Source organism: Copidosoma floridanum, unplaced genomic scaffold (genome assembly GCF_036245765.1).
Source record: "Copidosoma floridanum isolate Cflo_tuat_1 unplaced genomic scaffold, Cflo_Japanese_pri ptg000020l, whole genome shotgun sequence".
Lineage (NCBI taxonomy): Eukaryota > Metazoa > Arthropoda > Insecta > Hymenoptera > Encyrtidae > Copidosoma > Copidosoma floridanum.
This window is the reverse complement of record NW_028321897.1, coordinates 17236800-17255318: the sequence shown is the minus strand read 5'-3', so window position 1 is coordinate 17255318 and position 18519 is coordinate 17236800. Positions and strand designations below refer to the sequence as shown.

The 18519-nt window shown below is 30.5% G+C and overlaps 1 protein-coding gene across 1 annotated transcript in view; it reads left to right on the top strand.

Annotated features, from left to right (window-relative positions):
* The window catches only part of Nhe2 (Na[+]/H[+] hydrogen exchanger 2), a 1770486-nt gene that overhangs the window by 1361850 nt on the left and 390117 nt on the right, over positions 1 to 18519 (top strand). The window contains exons 15-16 of the mRNA XM_089593690.1: positions 834 to 908; positions 1024 to 1225. Of these exons, the coding sequence (XP_089449816.1) occupies positions 834 to 908; positions 1024 to 1225 (277 nt within the window). The remainder of the gene's footprint in view (positions 1 to 833; positions 909 to 1023; positions 1226 to 18519) is intronic.

The following is an 18519-nucleotide window of genomic DNA, read 5'->3' as shown; positions in this document are numbered from 1 at the left end:
TATAAAAAAATTACATTAAATGTTACTTATATTGTTTGTAGGAATCTCCTAAATTTTTGGATACAGAATACAGAAAGTATTGTATTTGTATAGTCCAAAAAAATTTTTTTTAATTTTTGAAAATTTTGAAAAAATATGAAAGAATTGTATTAAAAACTTTTTATTGGTTGTTAAAGTTACAAATACGTGGAAATCAATATTTATTTATGAGTTGAGAGGGTGCCCTGCTAAAATACAGTAATTGCCTGGTTTTTATAAAAAACATTAAGAAAAAAATTATTTTATATAGTAAATTATTTGTTTATTTTATTCATAACGAAACTAACTAAATTAATGTGCATTAAATGAAAATTCCTACGAAAAATAAGTGACTTACTGTAAAATAACATGAAGTAATTGATTTTTTTATGTTGGGCCTGCCCATAGCAAAGTAGGTAAGGGCCGTAGCAAGGAAATAAGAGATCGGGGGTTTAAATCTCTTTGGAAACTGTTTTTTTCTTTTTACTTTAGAATTGCTTAAAAGATAAAGAATTCAAATTCATGAGGCTTGAAATGTGTGGCATGGTGATATAATGTGACATCATGTGGTGTAGAGGAAACTGGAAGTATGTCACGAGGGGTAGGGTATAAGGAGAAAATCAAGCCAACCCCTTCTTCCGTCACACTTTTTTTCAAGGTCAAAATCTTAAATCGTTGAGTTACCCCGTATATAGAAGTATTACTTCAAAAACGTATGCATTACGATCATTGCAACTCTACACTAAGAATTAAATATAAACAGATGAACTTGAGGTTATTGCTCGCACTTAATAAAAAACTGTTGATGTGTACAGCTACAATCAAGACCAACGGAAGCAGCAGCAGCAATCAAGAGCAGTACTAAGAACACACTTTATAAGCATGATAAAGTAAGCATATGCATTACGGTTATTTGAACTTTTCACTAAAAAAAGAAATACAAGTACGCATACCATAGAATAATGCTCGTACTTGAGGTATGACACCAATGACGTGTTTGAGTAGAGTAGCGATCAAGGCCAACGACAGCAGTAGCAGCAATCAAGAGCAGCACCAGGAATACCCGAAAGTGGCACCGAAGATAGCAGCAGCAGTACAACAACATTGCACACACGTGATGGCAGCACGAAGACAATACGTAAAAATGATATCGACAAATCCAAAAGATGTTACCAGCTACAGTACAATAAAGCGCACGTACTTCATGGTAGCATGACTACAATGGGCAAGAAGAAACAGTCAAACAACCAGAGAGCAGAAAATTTAGCAGTGGAACTGCTGTGCAACATTAGCACTGACGTGCTGTTTGCTGCTACTACACAGAGATGTGCACAGAAAAGAGTGGAGATAGAAGGGTAATAGACTTTTGCGGTTGCTAGGCTAAAAAACTCCTATAAAGATCATGATCCAGAAAGGGTTCCAATCCAGTAAAGATTCTAATCAAATGAGGAGGATAATTTATTGAGAAGTCTCATCCACGTTAGTGGATAAGAGCCCTTACTGGATTAAAATTCTTGTTAGAACTTTTATCGTTAAGCTACTAATGTTTCAATAAAAGAATCATGTAAGGTAAAAGTTTTAATACCACGAGTCAGAATTATGAGACCATAGTCAAACATCTTGGAAAAAGAAAGCATCGAGATAAATGGGGTGCTAGGTTTTATTTTAAATTTTTAGTTTTTATAACACTAACTGTGAGGTGGACTAATTTGTCCACTGTATAAGTTTCTGCATTTTTTAATATTCATATAAAAGCTACCAGCTTTATTACAATCTAAATTATTCCATCGTGATGTATTCAAACATAAAAATAAAAAGAATTAACGTCACAGTTTCTCGAAGGGGTACATAAAATGACAGTTGCCTCTTGTTTTGAGTCATTACGTCAATATTTCTAGTTTAATACAAGTTAATAATTAATTACGACTTCTTAGGCTTAGTAAAAAACCAATCTTAAAAGTAAAAAGTGATTGGCATATAATTACAAGGAAACAACTATTTGATTGATTTTACATTGTTAACAATTGGTTATCAAATTGCTAATGATTTATTATTTTAAGAATAGAACAAATGCACAGTGAGTCATGTATTTTTTTATGCACAACCACCTTTTTTTTAAAGAATTTTGATGTGTTCTTGGTAGACTGTTCATCTACTATCACTTAAAAAGAGAAAATGTGTCTATGTATTAGGGAGGTACTTATCATCAGTCTTAACTGGTAGTAAGAATCCAGTTTGTATTGAAAAAGTGTTTGGTAACAAAGTCCTATAAAACAGCACAAGAGTACTAACAAATTAAGATGATGATAATGTATGTTTCCTAAATATAGACATAGTAGCACCATCTAGGATAATGTGTTCATCTCGTTCCACAGTTTAATGTTCATAAATTTATAGACTAACATCTATGCTAATGTTCTGCAGTAAAGAAATAAGTTATCTAATAGTGAGAAAATTTGTAAGTTAGTTCTGTATATATCTTACTTTTTCCACAAATAATTTTGTTTTACCCTCTTATATCTTATCTACAGTCGAAGCTTAAACTTATTTTAAAGTTTGTAACAAATGTTTGATTATCAAAAATTAAATCATTATGCTGTACGGAATGTTTTTTCCTAGCCCTGATGTGCGCTATTGTCAGTCAGATGAGTAAACGAGTAGCAGAGGTAGTCAACACATTTGTTACTCGAATGTTAATCATTTTCACGTATTATTTAAGCAATATTTGAGAACATTCATTTTTTTTCTCAATGTTGCCTTATCATTTAATGTACAAGTATCCAGGAGTTGTAGGCCAACCAGCTTTTAGAACGAAAACAGATACCTCTAACATTAAAGTTTTAAATTTGTATGTGTCAGCGGCTTTTGCTAGTACTTTTACCACACACATTTGTGCTGTATCTTAATTACAATTTTTTCCTACTAATCAAGGTTTTATTATTATTTTTTTTCAACATTTTTTTTGAAAGTAATAAATTTTTGATATTGTCCTTTTCGTTTCTTTTGTTAAAAGTATTAGTACTTTTATATGGACATCGATATTAGATTAAAAGTAATACATAAATTTTTTTTTTAAAACTAGTTTTAACTGACAAAAGAATAAATTTAGGGGTTTCTGTGAGCCACAGTAATGTAATGTATTGTTTGTATCATCTTTGTGTTTTTATTGCTTTTTGAACTTACAAATCTATCTTAGAACTAATTTATCCTTCAGCATGATAACTAAAGGCCTAGCTGTTATAGTTCCAAGAAACTAAAATATTTTTTTTATCATGATTTACACTTGTTGAAAATAAATGAGCCTGGAAAAATAAATACTTTATAACATTTTCTGTAACAGACTTAAATTTATTAATATTAATAATGTATCTATTAGATATATTGTTCCTGAGAAACGGTTATCTCTACAATGAATAAACGTATCGTCATCAAACATGTATCAATCACAGAACTCAAGAGCTTGTACGTATGCTCAATGCCTTAGCAACCCAGCGTTATGCGCGTAGTTTCAAATTTACTTAAATTCTAACACGCCTTCTTAAATTAAAAATTTTATGATGTTACAAATGTTCATTAATCATGTTTTCATTTTTAATCAATCATTAACTCTCTATAAACTTAACAAGCTTAATTCTCTCTAATGCCTTAGTTAAAAAGTATGCTTTATTATTTTCTGAGCTCACTTTAACTATATTAATTATATCGCTTGAAAAATTATCGTACATAAAGTTAAAATGTGTTTCGATATATTAAGAGTTGTTCGTATAGTTACCAAATAAAGCAATATTAATCGCACCAAAAAGATCTTAAAAAACATTTATTCATCAAAAATGATTTATAATTAATTATTGCTTCGCTAAAAACTATTAGGAAATATTTTGATACTTATCTTATCCATAAGATTTCGCTTACACTTTTAGACAACGCCAGCTGCTGTCAACGACTTTGTTACACTTCCTTGTTTCTTAGATCTCCAATATTCTACATATTTTAATAGCTTCATAACATATTCAGTAGTTGATTTTCTATCAACTGCATCACTTGCCCAGTCTGCATCCACAGAACAAGTCAAGATTTCTAGTTTGAAATTTCTTTGGTACGTTTACTTATCATCTTTTGTTAAATACAAATCTTTTTAAATGCTTGCATATTTAAAGAAAGTTTGATTTTAACTGTTTTAAAATCTACTTAAACAGTTGACACTATAACTGATATCTGGTCTCGTTTCTGAGCTTATATGTAAAAGTGTTTCTATCAAATTTCTCTAGTTTTTAAATTTAGATGGTTAACGTACGGGCTAACACTTTGAGTTTTGCTCCATTGAAGTTTTCTATAATTTTGCTTTTATAACATCACTTTTTTTGCTAAAGATTCTTTATTTTTTTCCTGGTCTCATATCATTATACTACTTTAACAATCGTAATAAATATTTATACCAAGATACATATTAACATCACATGTGTCTTCCATCTTAAATTTATTTGTTAATACTCGTATAACAAATAACAGACAACAGTTATCATTCTCGCTTCTTTTAAAATTTAAACTTTTTAAATAAGTATCCAGACACTTATACTATGCTCTAGGGCTCTCTCTCAAATCACGTAATGCTTTTTTAACCTGCATACTCTGTCTTTTTCATTATGATAACCTTCTGGTTGTTTAACATAAACTCTAAATTTTGCATTCAAATTCACAACAGCAGATTCCACATTTATTTGACTAATAATAAGATTATTTTGTTAACAATCAGCCAATAAAGTTTTAAAAGTTTGTGCCTTCAGTACAAGTAAAAATATATGTCATCAATTCTTTCTTTTTGTTGAAAACCTCTTACAACTAATCTAGCTTAACATCTATTATCTAATTTCTTGGTATGCATTTATTGTAAATCAATAGTTTGCTAATCTTATGGTCTATCTAATAATTTACAAGTTTTATTTTTGAAAATGCAGTTTTCTTCCTTGTCTATAGCTTCTTTTCAATTAACACACTCTTCTTCGCTTATTACTTCATTATTATTTTACTAAGTGTTTGCACTAACATAATTTAAGTAAATACATGTCGCATGATTTTCTGATTTGTTTATTTATAACTTCTTGGTTCTTTACGCGGTCTAGTGGACCTTCTTATTGCACTAACATTTTTATTCGTAGTTTCATAAGCCTTTACAGTTTTAATATTTTTATCAAAAACCGAATCATTATCACTACTGTAATTGTTATCGTTTTCTTTACTGTAAGAATTTTCATTTTCTTGAAAATTAAAACCTACTAATTTAATGTACTCGGGTACGATATCAACGTGTCTAACACTTATAATTTCGTTATAAGTGAGTACTCTATAACCAACACTGTCGTACCCTACTTATGTTCCTACTTCTGCGTTTTTATCCTCTTTATTATTTCGTTTAATCTCTGGCACTTCTACAAATATTTGACTTTCATATAATTTAATATTATTTAAAATTGATTAAACTGCCATCATCGTTTCATATAAAGTTTTTCTTTCAAAAGTATTTGCTAAGGTTCTGTTTTTTAAGTAAACTGCCGTTTTAACTACTTCTGGCCGAAATTTTTTATCTAATTTTGCGTCAAATAACAGACAATTTGCTGTATTTATTACGGATCGATTGTATTTTTCTACAGTTCCACTTTACTCATGCACATATGGAGGGCATAGATACATAATAATACCTTTATGCTTTGCAAGATCATTAATAATTTTGTTCAGGTATTCTTTCCCATTATCACACCTCGAACTTCTTACTCTTTTCCCTGTCAAGTTTTCTAATTTAGTAATATAATCTTCTAAACAATCATAAGATTGATTCTCAAACATCCTCATGTATTCTTTGGCAATTTTACTGCAATCGTCAACAATAATTAAAAAATATTAATTTTCATTATAACTATCTCTACGAGGCCTATTCAAATCCATGTGTAAGATTTCTAAGACATCATTTGCTTTACGTCTATAGTTGTAAAATTTAATATTATGCATTTTGTTTTTGAATAATTAAAATAACTGTTTCTAAATAATTTGGCAGACCTATAACTAACTTTTTTTGACACAAAATAATTTAATAATTAAATAATTTACACAGCCTAGCATTCTATGATATTTTTTTTTCTGACTCATATAATACGTTACATCGTATGCCAGTTTTTCGTCTACTATGCTAAAAATCTTGCTCGTATCATTTATTTAATATCCTGTTGTGAGCAATTTATTTCTCTTATTTATTATTTTTGCAGCTCTATTTCCCATAATAGTTTTATTATATTTGTTATTTTATCAACACTCATTAGACTATAATACATATTTTTAACATAAAAATGGTCTTGACATGGACTTCTTCAAACTTATCATCTAGTTTAAACAACAGATTTCTATTATCTATTTTTGTAGCTCTTAAAGTTTTTCCATTGCTTATTTTAACATTGATTCGATTCTGTATGATTATACATTCAGAAAAATAATTCAAACTATTAATGATACGATCAGTACAACCACTATCTCAAATCCATTCAATTTCATTACTACAGTTATTCGCTTTGCAGGTGGCAAGTTTTTAATTCTCATTATTTCTTACATTGTTATCTAAAATTTTACAAAATAAGTCTTTGTGAGTACTTTGTTTTTCTCTATTGCTTCTATAATAATTGACACTGTTATCTTAATAATGTTGCTGTTGCTATTATTGACTCTGCCACTGATGATATCCACCACGACCATGCTGGGCTCTGCCACGGCCTATGTTATTGTTGTGTAAGTTCTGCTGCTGTTAATTGCTGAAGTAACCACGTTCGCCTTCTCTCTGTTAATAACTTCTTCCTCTGTTTACATTTGAAACACTAGTCCAGGATTCTCTTGATGGGTTTTTTTGTTGGTTATAGTTGTTATTTTAACGTTGCTTTTGAAAATGTCCTGGCTTATTAAACTTATAATAGTTCTTATTTTTTTTTTTTTTTTTTCACTTTAAACACACTTGAATTTCTACTATTATTATTGTTGTTGTATGTTTGATCTTTTATCACGTATATTCTTATTTTGTTCTCAACATATTTAACTGTTCGATCCTCTCCTTTCAAAACGTACATTAAATTTATTTCTCACACATATTTACAATGCTGTTGATCCTCTTAATTATAAGATATCTTATTTTTTGATAATATTATACGAGTTTGTTTTCTCATGCATCAATTCAAATTGATCAACAGTTAATGCAGTACATATGTAGTCCGTCGCTTTTAAATCCTTTTCTTGCCAAGCTGATTCTGTTTCGTTTTGATTTCTTGTATTTTGATCAATTACGTCTTCACATTTTCCCAACTTCGAATACATGGATATTCTCTTTTTCCACAAACTATGATTACTACCATAAAAAATTCATAACTTAAATTTAATATCGTCCACCATCTGTTCTTTTTTTTTCGTTTTCGACTACTTTAAATGTACACTGCACATTTTTTAAAATTTTCAAAAACACCTCCTAACGTAGTCCTTGCTTTCCTTTTTAATTTGAAAATCTTTTTAAGATTTTCTAGCTTTCAACCTCTTCAATTCTTTCTATTCCTTGTATACATTTTATTAACCTATACTCAAACATCGCATTTATACTTCTTTCTACTAAACACGTGCTGAACTTCCTCTTTCATAAAGCTTTTTATCCTTTTTTATTGTAATAAATTTTTCACTAAAACACATCTTTAACATGGCAATGCACACTTGTTATAATAATGTTTTTCATAATTTACATATTTTTCATCCATTTTCGGTTTTACACGCTCACTTACAAGTATTTGTCACGTGCCTCCGAAGAGACACGTGAAAAATCAAAAAACAAGAACGAAACAGGCAACTCAAACCATGGACTGCTACCATGTTAGAAATAAATGAGCCTGGGAAATAAATACCTTATAACATCTTCTATGATAGACTTCAATTTATTAATATTAATACTCCATTATTACAGGAGGCATCTTTCAGCCACGGTTATCTATGCACTGAATATATGTATCGTCGTCAAACATGTATCAATCACAGAACTTGACAGCTTGCATGCATGCTCAATGCCTTAGCAACCCAGCGTCATGCGCGTAGTTTCAAATTTACTTATATTCTAACAACACCAATATTCTGATCTACAGCTCTTGCGATTTCGTTGTAACAACTGTATTTAGACGAATGTATTATTGAAAGCTCACAAGTAATTGCGTTCACGTGTATGAAAATACATTAAATAAGATACGACTACCCAACGTATTACGGCAACCTTAATACTGTGACAGCATAAGATAGTATCTTAGCTGACAATTACAATTTTACCTAATTAACTGTAAAATAATATAAGGCTAAGGTACAAGTAGTAGTAGTAGATGTAATAGGATTAGTACTAAGTACAAGATGTAGATATTTTAATTTACTTACTAATACTCCCCCCTTCCTTCATGATGGAAGAGAGATGCTACTGCAAACACTATGCCCTAGTAGATGCGCAAATTTAATGACTGGAACCTATCAATACGCATGCACACACACACACATTTAACACGGCCCTAGCGTAAAATGGCACTCATATGCAAACCATATACAAGGCGTTGCGTAATAAGCTAAAAGCAAGTGCGTTATGGCTTCTGCATAGCTGGAGTAAGACAGAGATAGACGAGATCAGTGAAAGTTGGTTGAGCTTCAACGGTACCCTTGGCTAAAATTACTTTTCAATCTTTGTCAGACCTCTTTTGTTGTCGTCCGTAATAAAGCAATGTACCGTTTAAACTAACATTTTTCTTATCGTTGATTCATTAACTTGATTTTACTGAAAAGTTATGCATAGCCAGATTAAGAGATACTGCATCAAAATAGGTATGTGCCATTTGAGTTAGTACAAAATGTGCGTAAGTGTTGAGTGTCAAGTAGTCTTGTTCGTAAATGCCAGCTCCTAACGAAGTAGCCAACGAGCAACTTAATTTTTTTTGTAAGAAATACGCGAAACGATAATAGTAGTGAGAAATAAAAATGATAAGAATTTTGTTTACCTTTATAAATGTTTCGTTGGTCATTTTGCAAAACCCAGCATTAAAAATAAAACAAATAATTCGTTTGGATGGATTTTAATTTTTAAAATATTTTTTTACATAATTTCCATGACTAATGTGGCTAAATATTAAAAGTTATCCAGTATCTGCACGAAAAAAGTTTGACAACGGTATTCTTTTTATTTAATGAAAATGGAAGCACTACTGGCACAAGTTTTATCGTAACTAAGATGCAAGCACTTCTAATTGAAATTCAACTTAGTTCTTACATTCATGTCATGACTTACGTTACGTTAGTACAATGGACGATCTGAATTAACAATTTACTATACAATGAAGATACAAGATGTGACGAAATAGCGTTACGAGCTTTTAGAGAAAAGCGTAACGGGCTTTTAAGAAATCGCTACAAGATCGGTATTGCAATTGACGCACAAAATTAGAATAAAACATTTGTCTTACGTTATCAATATGTACTTAACAACTGTATTTCAACTCATCCCCTTCTGAGTTGATAACCAAATGCTTTGTGAAGAGATACCAAGTTTTTTGTTGTAATCGGCTTTTTTATATAAGAAGTATTACCTTTTTTTTTTGTGGACATAAAAGTCACAAATTTCGATGCCTGATTAGAATAAAAATGTCAGAAAATGAATTCCTGCATTATTTATAACCTCTATAGAATACAATTAAATCGAAAACACATAAGTTTAATTGCAAGTATTCTTCGGAGCATTTTCCTTGAAAGTGAATAATTGGTCCGATTTTAATCTAACAACCATAACAGTATTTCAGTATTGATACAGTTTTTGTAGTTGTTTTTAATGCATAAAATTGTCATTTATTCTGTTACCCTTGAGATTATGTACTGATAAAAAATTGGGAAATTTGCATGCAAGTAAAACATGAGACCGTAACACTTATTTTTTATTATTTTGTATCTTTAACTGAAGCAACATACTTTTATGACACAAATTATATCGTATTTTAATAGATAAGCATTTATTGACTACTTCAGAAAATTTGTTGAAGTGATGCTCCTTACATACCACAACATAATAATCGACTAGTACCACTACTAACATAATGTTGTAAAAAAATATTTAATTACCAATAAGCAAATGTATTTAAATAAATTAACGTCAAATATAATTTCATTTTACTTTTCTTTCCTTTAATCTTTGCGTCTTACCTTCTGGTAAAATGTTTTTTTTTTTTATTAATAATAATTCACGCTCTGCCTGCATATGCGACAGAATAATAAGTAACAAAGGCAATAAATTGATACTGTCCATCAATGTTGGGAATAAAAATACATGTCCAAGTGACCTGCCAACAGAGAAATAGTGACTTTGACATAAACCAGAATAATAAGTTCTGAACACAATATCAAATAGTCAGCAAACACACTTATAGCTCTTGTAGAATCAAGCATTTATCATAAATATAAAGTTGCAACAGGTTTAAAAAATGATTTTCACTCTCGAACGCTTAATCAGCGAGAAAACTACAGTCATACACAGACATCAATATTTATGAAACAAGTAAATTTAACAATGATGATGAAAACAAACATGTACAGTTAATAATCTAACACGCAGTTACTATTACTAGAGCAATAACATACTAACATCAAAGACAAAGTCAAAATTTAAGAGTGAAGAAATAAAGAACTTAAAGTGTTGAAATTGCGAGTCTTTTTTTGTAGACCCAAACAATGTCTTATACATAGGTTATTAGCAAGCATTAACTTGTATCAGGGAATCATATAATAAAAATGTTAGAATGGTATTAACGCTCTATTGACAGGCTTGATGACCCCAAAACTCCACTTATGAGACTAATGTCCAAAGTTATAATAGAGAAATGTTGCATGAACCAACATATGCTTATGTTTTTTATGTCTTAAGCGGATGCTAACGATATTATTACAACTGAGATTCTTACATTCCTTATTAAAGAATTTTCTTTCGAACTACGCACGCGTGTGCATGTGTGTGTAAATCTGCTTATGTGTTGTTTCTGTTTCTGTTGCTTGCATTTTTACTATAGTACTGCGGTGCTGCTGCAGCTGCTACTACATAGAATCAGTGGTCGTAACGTGGTTGCGATAGCGTTTTTATTAGCTTCTGGCATGGCCAAGGTAAGGTTTTACATCTGCTCCTTACTGTATAGCTCTCTTTCTCCATCTAGTAGTATAATTTTTTGCATTTACGTGGCTTTTGTTTATATATGTACACATAGCGCAGTAAATTCTTGTATATTTATCCTTGTTACAACTGCTACTAACCACATTCAGTATATTATATACTCTGAGTAGCCACTAAAACCTCTGCATCTACGGAGAATAGTGTATTTGTATATTTTGTGGGTATATGCATACGTATATCGTATCTACTGATTATCCAATATGAAAGCAAATGGAGACCTTTGCCCAATAAGTATTTGCTATATAAGAATAATAAGAACAGATCAATAAGTGGATTTAAAAAAATACTAAGTGCAGTATTTAATGCTATGAATGTTTAAATTTACTGATTATGAATATACTTTTAAATACAAGCCGGGAAAACTTAATACTAATGCTTATGCATTAATAAGAAATCCAGTAGAACCATTCTTGCATGCGGAGAACAATATAAATACTAGATCACTATTATTTAGAATTATGATGATGGGTTGGAAAAAAAAGGAAAAAAGGCAAACAAAATTATGAAGTCTATTGTTGCTTCTCAAATTAGTCATTGCTAAAAACCTTGAAGATGACGGTGGAAGTTACAGAACCAAAAAGCATAAGCAAATCAGAAGCAAATATCCCTTAGTTGGCCAGGGGCCCGTAATGACCCTTTGGTTAAAAAATAAGTAAGCAACAGCCAAAGTTATATCAAAGTGTGATTGCTTAAAGGACTCAAACAAGAACATTTCCATAACCACAGACATTATCTGCATCTTGATCAAATATATTAAGAAATGTCACTTTAAATTCATCAAAAGATTCCCGCTCATTAGAAGTTAATTTTTTTAATGAGTAACCTTAACATCACGCACTAGTTATACAAATGCAAAAGTCACCGGAATACAACCTTATGGATCAAAAAATAATGAAATGCCACAATAAACAGTCAGAGATATAATTAGGCTTGGTGAGTCATCAAGTACAAGTAAGTTTTTTGAAGACGGCTCGAGTGATACTGAAGAATCGGCCGAAAAAGATACACAATCACGAGTAGACGACTCTAGACAAGGTAGATTATTATAAGAATTGACTGAGACAGAAGTACACTTGAATACAGATACTAACTTACACTAAGACGCAACAACTACTAAGATCTTTAGTACATTTATTTAATTTATAAAAGCTTCAAACAATGACATTTTTGAAAACCAACTTGAAACTATGACAAGTTATATTGATGAGGTTTTTTATCAAGGAATACAATAACTAACAAAAAAATTATACCAAAGTAATCAAGAATATTTAGACAAGCCTAACAACGATGATAAACCTTAGCACGCTGATATGAATACTTTACTTGTAACTAGACTTTCTGAGAGAGATGAGCTGGGTCCCAAAATTAAAGACATAATAATCAAAGTAGACACCTATGACCCCGATGATTTTCGTAATTCTGTATTAGATAAAAGAATTGCAGATATGTAATGTTGTACAGCGGATTTTTGACTTTTATTTGATGAGTATGTCGTTTTAAAGAAATTACTAAATACCCTTTATACTTAGAAAAATACACCCTTTAATTCTAGTGCAGATATACTCACGAGTACTTCTATTATTGCAAAAACAGATGATCTAAAGCACTGAAGTTAGAACAAATAACAGAGTAAATTTTAGATAACTTAAATAAAAACAGCAATAATAAAACAAACTGCAATGCAAAAAAAAATCATCAATTTTAAGTGTTGCTCCTGATTTTATGCCACTATCGAACTTATACCATTTTTTACCAATTAATTAATACAAACATTAGTACAGGAATATGTACGTAAGTCTTAGTGACAGTAGCACTAGTACTGACACTATAAGATCGTGAATATAGCTTAGGAAATAACTAACGTAATTACTACCTAATATTGACTTACTTACAAGAGACACAATATAGCTCATCTTATTAGCAAAGACTGTCAAACAGTTACATATGTCTCAAGACTATTAAGATTAATAGGTGCACTGGACCTTAGTTATTCAAAAATTAAAAAAAGTAGTAGCTGGCCAAATATTAGCAACACTTTATGAAGGACGTAAAAAATTGTCAACCCTTATAAGTGAAGACCTGGATTAAAAGCAGAAATGTTATTTGTAACTTTTGATCAAATACCTACACAAATTACTGTCTGTTATAGAAAAGTTAAGTTTGCACCAATTTAAAACCGTAATGAAATAATACAAACATGACAGTCCTATTGGAGGACATATTCAAATAAATTAAACTCGTTGGAAAATGAGAAAACGACTTTATTGGCTAGGCATGAGAAATCATATTCTGGGTGACGTCTGACAATGCAGTCAATGTAAAGAAAAAAAGATTGAGCAGATGGAAACAAGATTTGATGAAGTGACTATAGATACCATCGGATTACTAGAGTGAGGTCATGATGCCGTTGCTGACTAGATCAGAACTAAATCTAAAACTCATGATAGCTAGAACAATATGCCCAAATTTTTTGCTTATACGTATTATATTAGTAAACATGCAGCAATAAATTTAAAACCCTGTAAACCCTGTAAACAAGTATTTAGAAAAAAAAAAAATTTACCATTTATAATACCTAAACATAAAAGGTTATAACTCCATACATTACATTTACAAGATCTTATTAAGTGATTTAAAGAAATGCTCATGGTGACAGAGAATCAACAAATGAGAATGTCGTTACAAGTAAAAATAAGATACTATAACATATAAAAACCTTTAAATGTTACACCAGGAGATCACATTAAGGTAAAAAAGGAATTATGATTCTATGAATTTTATTGATCCTATAATGAATCTCTAAAAGTCAGAACAGTTTTAGAAACGAATAGTGTATTTCCTAAAGTAAAAGGATAATGGAACCATACGGAAACCCAGAGAATAATTAATACTAGTTTTTTGATAATAATATGATAAAAAAATCATACTCTTTATGTCTTTCAGAGAAACAACAACAAGAAGCATTAAATTGTCTAATAGTGGTTGCAGGTTGTGCAGGTTTTAACCATGCAAATCATGGAAAATATAACATAGAACCACTTTAAATAAACCCTGGATTCCACTATGAACGACTTGGTATCACTAAAATTTAAGAAGCTGACCTTAGGATAGTGATGTGGCCTTATATTGAAAAATTCATATTTGAACACACACCTACTCAAGAATTTAGAGAACCTTTGATACTGCATCACACCGTTTGGTTTTTCTAATTGTATTTACAATATAGAAATAAACCATTTCCATATAAAGATAGTGTAACTAACAAATCTTAAAACAGCACTATTGAACATAATAAATACTGTGTAACCATAAAGCAAAGCCCAAAAAATACGAAGCAACTGAACCTTATGTCGACATTGGAGAGAATTGAAAAATTGCTACATCAACTCAATCTAGACCTGCTATTAAGACATGGAGCTTGTTACACCTTCGTTGTATGGCCCCAAAAGTTAAAAATATACTTACAAATCAATAATTATTTGATACTAGTTTTCTTTCGAGCAGAACGATTCTAAATAGTTTTCCTCACTCACATCACCAAAGAGTGACAATGATGTACAAAACATCAATTCAAAAAGACTTATGTCTTTTTTCCTAGCATATAAAAAAAAAAAAAAAAAAAAAGGAAAGAGAATTCTTGAACCATTTCTCTAAATTTAGTACTCAAAAATATTGTTATACCAGTAAAGATCAGTGGGAAAGATTATTCAATGGATATGTTAAAAACATAGATCCTGAAAGAGCTTTTCTAGCGTTGCAGAACGATGAACTCAAGGATCGCACGAGATACGCCAAATGAATTGACAGGAGTATAATATATAAAATGAGCAAAAAAGTGACTCATCCCGTATGTTAGTAAGTTAAGTAAACGACATATCAAAGACATGTTATTACATGCAGAAGACAACAGTGTACACGAAATTCAGAAACAATGTCAACCTTTATCAAAATCATCGATTTACGAGTTAAAATCAACAGTGGAAAAAAATAAACCAAATAATTCAACCATGCCATTTAAGGAGCTCCATTATAAAAAAAAAATACATCGATTCATTTAAAGATTTCAATTCTACGCTGCGTAAGACCAACAAGCTATTTCGAACTTAGTTAATAATCATAGTGTGAGTTTTTTTTCTTCTTTGCACTTTATTGTCTAGTTTGATTTTTAAGACTCATAATAGAAAATGTAAAATTTTATGTTTTGCTTATAAGAAAAAAAAAATGGTTGCTTTGCGATGAAAACGCATAATGTATCGTATTACAGTTGCATGTTGCTTTATATTAAAATTTGGTTTTTTTGTTTCCAATATTGAGTTGTAGCATGTATGAGTACTTTTTTTTAATTATATTGTGTTGTATTGTCAATTCGTAAATATTTTGACATAGCATTATAAGCAATAATTGTATCTATCAATGTATTCCCTGACCAACATCCGACTAGTCCGTAAACATAATCTTATTTTTATATTTACATTCAACACATAACCTTTGAATTATCACACTTATCAACAGCACAACGTATACAACAACAACATTTATACATGTACATCTATCAATCAATAATCGTCATTACACCCATCATTTACAAAATTCACGTTATTTACAAAATAACATTGATAATGGGTAAACAAAGCCCAAACATTGGCAAAGCAATGGCTAATAGACTCCAGTTTAATAAACTAATGCAGTGAAATTATAGTTGACTTATGCTAAAAGAGATACTCCAGTATTCCGAAATAGTGCAGTCTATAAAACAGGAACCCTATGCTTTGAGTTATTTGAGTTATAGGCTTGTGTTTCGTTTACTAACGAAGGCATAAGTTGTTGCTAACAGTTTAAGCGCATAACCAACGCTATAGGTACTATATGATTTACTACCTTGTTTATTAGATATAATGAGAAATCAGGCAACATCACCAACGTTTTTGATAAATAATAAATTAATCAGAATTCATAAAATTTTGGAAAATAAACGTCGGAAGCACATAGTCACTAAGATTCGGTCGATAAACATAAAATAAAGGAATCCTTAAACAATTTTGGTCTGATGCTACCTTAAAGGAATAGCTATGCATTACACCATACACCAGATTCAGTGCTGAACACTACTATCTACGAAATGCAACGGTTGAGGCAGCAACACTAAATGCAGCACTGACTAATAAAATAGAAGCGTTAAATAAATCATCAGCACAAAAAAAACAAATGCCACATAATGTCGGAACTCCAGTGCTTCGTAAAATTATAAAATTGCCTACGCCAGTGAAAATTCCTACAAAAGATTATGAAGAAGGAACTACTCCAATACTTTGATATGTGAGAGTGAGTCGTACCGGGACTACAATAAGCGTCTGTATGAGAACCCCATATAACCAATTGTATTACAGAATTTTCTTAACGTAATAGAGAATATATTTTTTCTAACTAAGTGACAAACATGGAAAAGCGTTCTCCTCGCTTATATAACATATGAAACGTCTAAATGGGCAGAAGACTTGCACCACACAACAGCATATTGTAAAACCCAGCAGCCAAAGAATGTGAAAGTTTAAAATACAGAGAACAAATAGGCAGCCAATAATGACGATGCTCCTAAAGACCGTGATCCACTTTGGAGGAACGTAGTATCTAATTTGCCACTCATTATCAATCTGGATATGACTTGTTAATGACTTTTGGCACTCTAAGCAATCTAAACTACTACCCACTTGTTGCTATATGCAATGATGAAAATCAATTGTATTTAAGTTTTGCTACTTATTGTAACAGAGAACTGACAGGAAGATTCTTTAGAGGAATGAAAATGTATGGGTCAAAGTTTTTATACAGGGATAGTTAAAAAAGCCGTGACACAAAATTGTATCGCAATATAGCGTGGACACTTTTGAAACAAAAGTAACCTTAAAATGCATAGTCTTTTGCGCACAACACAGACGAAACTTTAGAATACGGGCACATCATGCCAAAAATGTTAGCCTAGTCAAATACGACTAATACAATTAGCTTTGCCTGAAAACAGGTGTCACAGCAAACCTTAAAACACTTAACATATTAATCATTAACAAGAAAAGCCCAACGACCAAGCAAAAAAGGAAATACATTAAGAGTCACAAATCATACGGAGTCCTATTATCCTTCCGAAAGACGCATTCCCAAATAACTGTTATTATTCTCTAGAATAATTATTACTAATTTAAGTGTATTATAATACTTTATTTATTAAAAAAAAAAAAAAATGCAGAATAAAGAAAATAGACATCTAAATTGTTATACGTCTTTTTTTCTAGCTTCTATGTATATTTAAATATATTGCCAATAGAGGTTAACAATAATGTTAAGAATTTCAGAAGGTGAAAACTAAAAACTTTTTCTTAATTTTTAATTAAGTATTTATTTTACCATGGTTAGCTTTACTAATTAGTTTGTTGTAATATATATATATATATATATATATATATATATATATATACTTACCGAGGAAGGTGATTATTTTGAAAAGTGTAGGCTGTTAAGAGATGATTTATGTAAAGTTAAAAGTTTTTATTTTATTCTACTTTACATGATATTTGTTTTCTGAATGATGAAAGTTCAAGACTCTTAAAAGCGTCATATATAACAAAAGTCATCATCTAAGAAATCCGACCGTAAGCTTTATAGTTATTGGAAGTGTCAAGGGATAACCAAAGCGTTATTCTTTATTGTTATAATTAATTTAAAAAACTAGTTATAACAAATAGTGCAAAAATTCTTATAAGCTAATACTACGTAAAACTAATAATGCAAAAAGAAGTGGTGCTGAAGGATCATATAGAATATAACCAGCTAAAAAAAGGTACGTTGACATTCATTTTACAAATCCTAACACTATAATTTTTTTTCATTGAACAAATTAAGTGTGGGACAGTCTGCTGGCCCCGTGACCCGTCAGAGTTTGTAAGACCCAAATCCACGAAAATCTAGTTTTTACCGTATGATAAAGTTAATAATTACGATAATTTAACATGTATCATACTCAAGTATTTCTGCATCACACTGCTAAAGCCCATTAATTACCAATAACATTGGAAATGATGTTGAAAAAAAATCAAGGATGTCGCATGTTAGCAGCCATAGCAGCTTAGCACTCCCATCTGTACTCTTTTTTTTTGACTAGGGGACTGAACGGTTATAGTGCACATGTGTCAAAACACGGCCTACAGCTAGCATTTTAGTTTTTATAAGTTGTTTAACATTATTCTTTTTTAGTTATA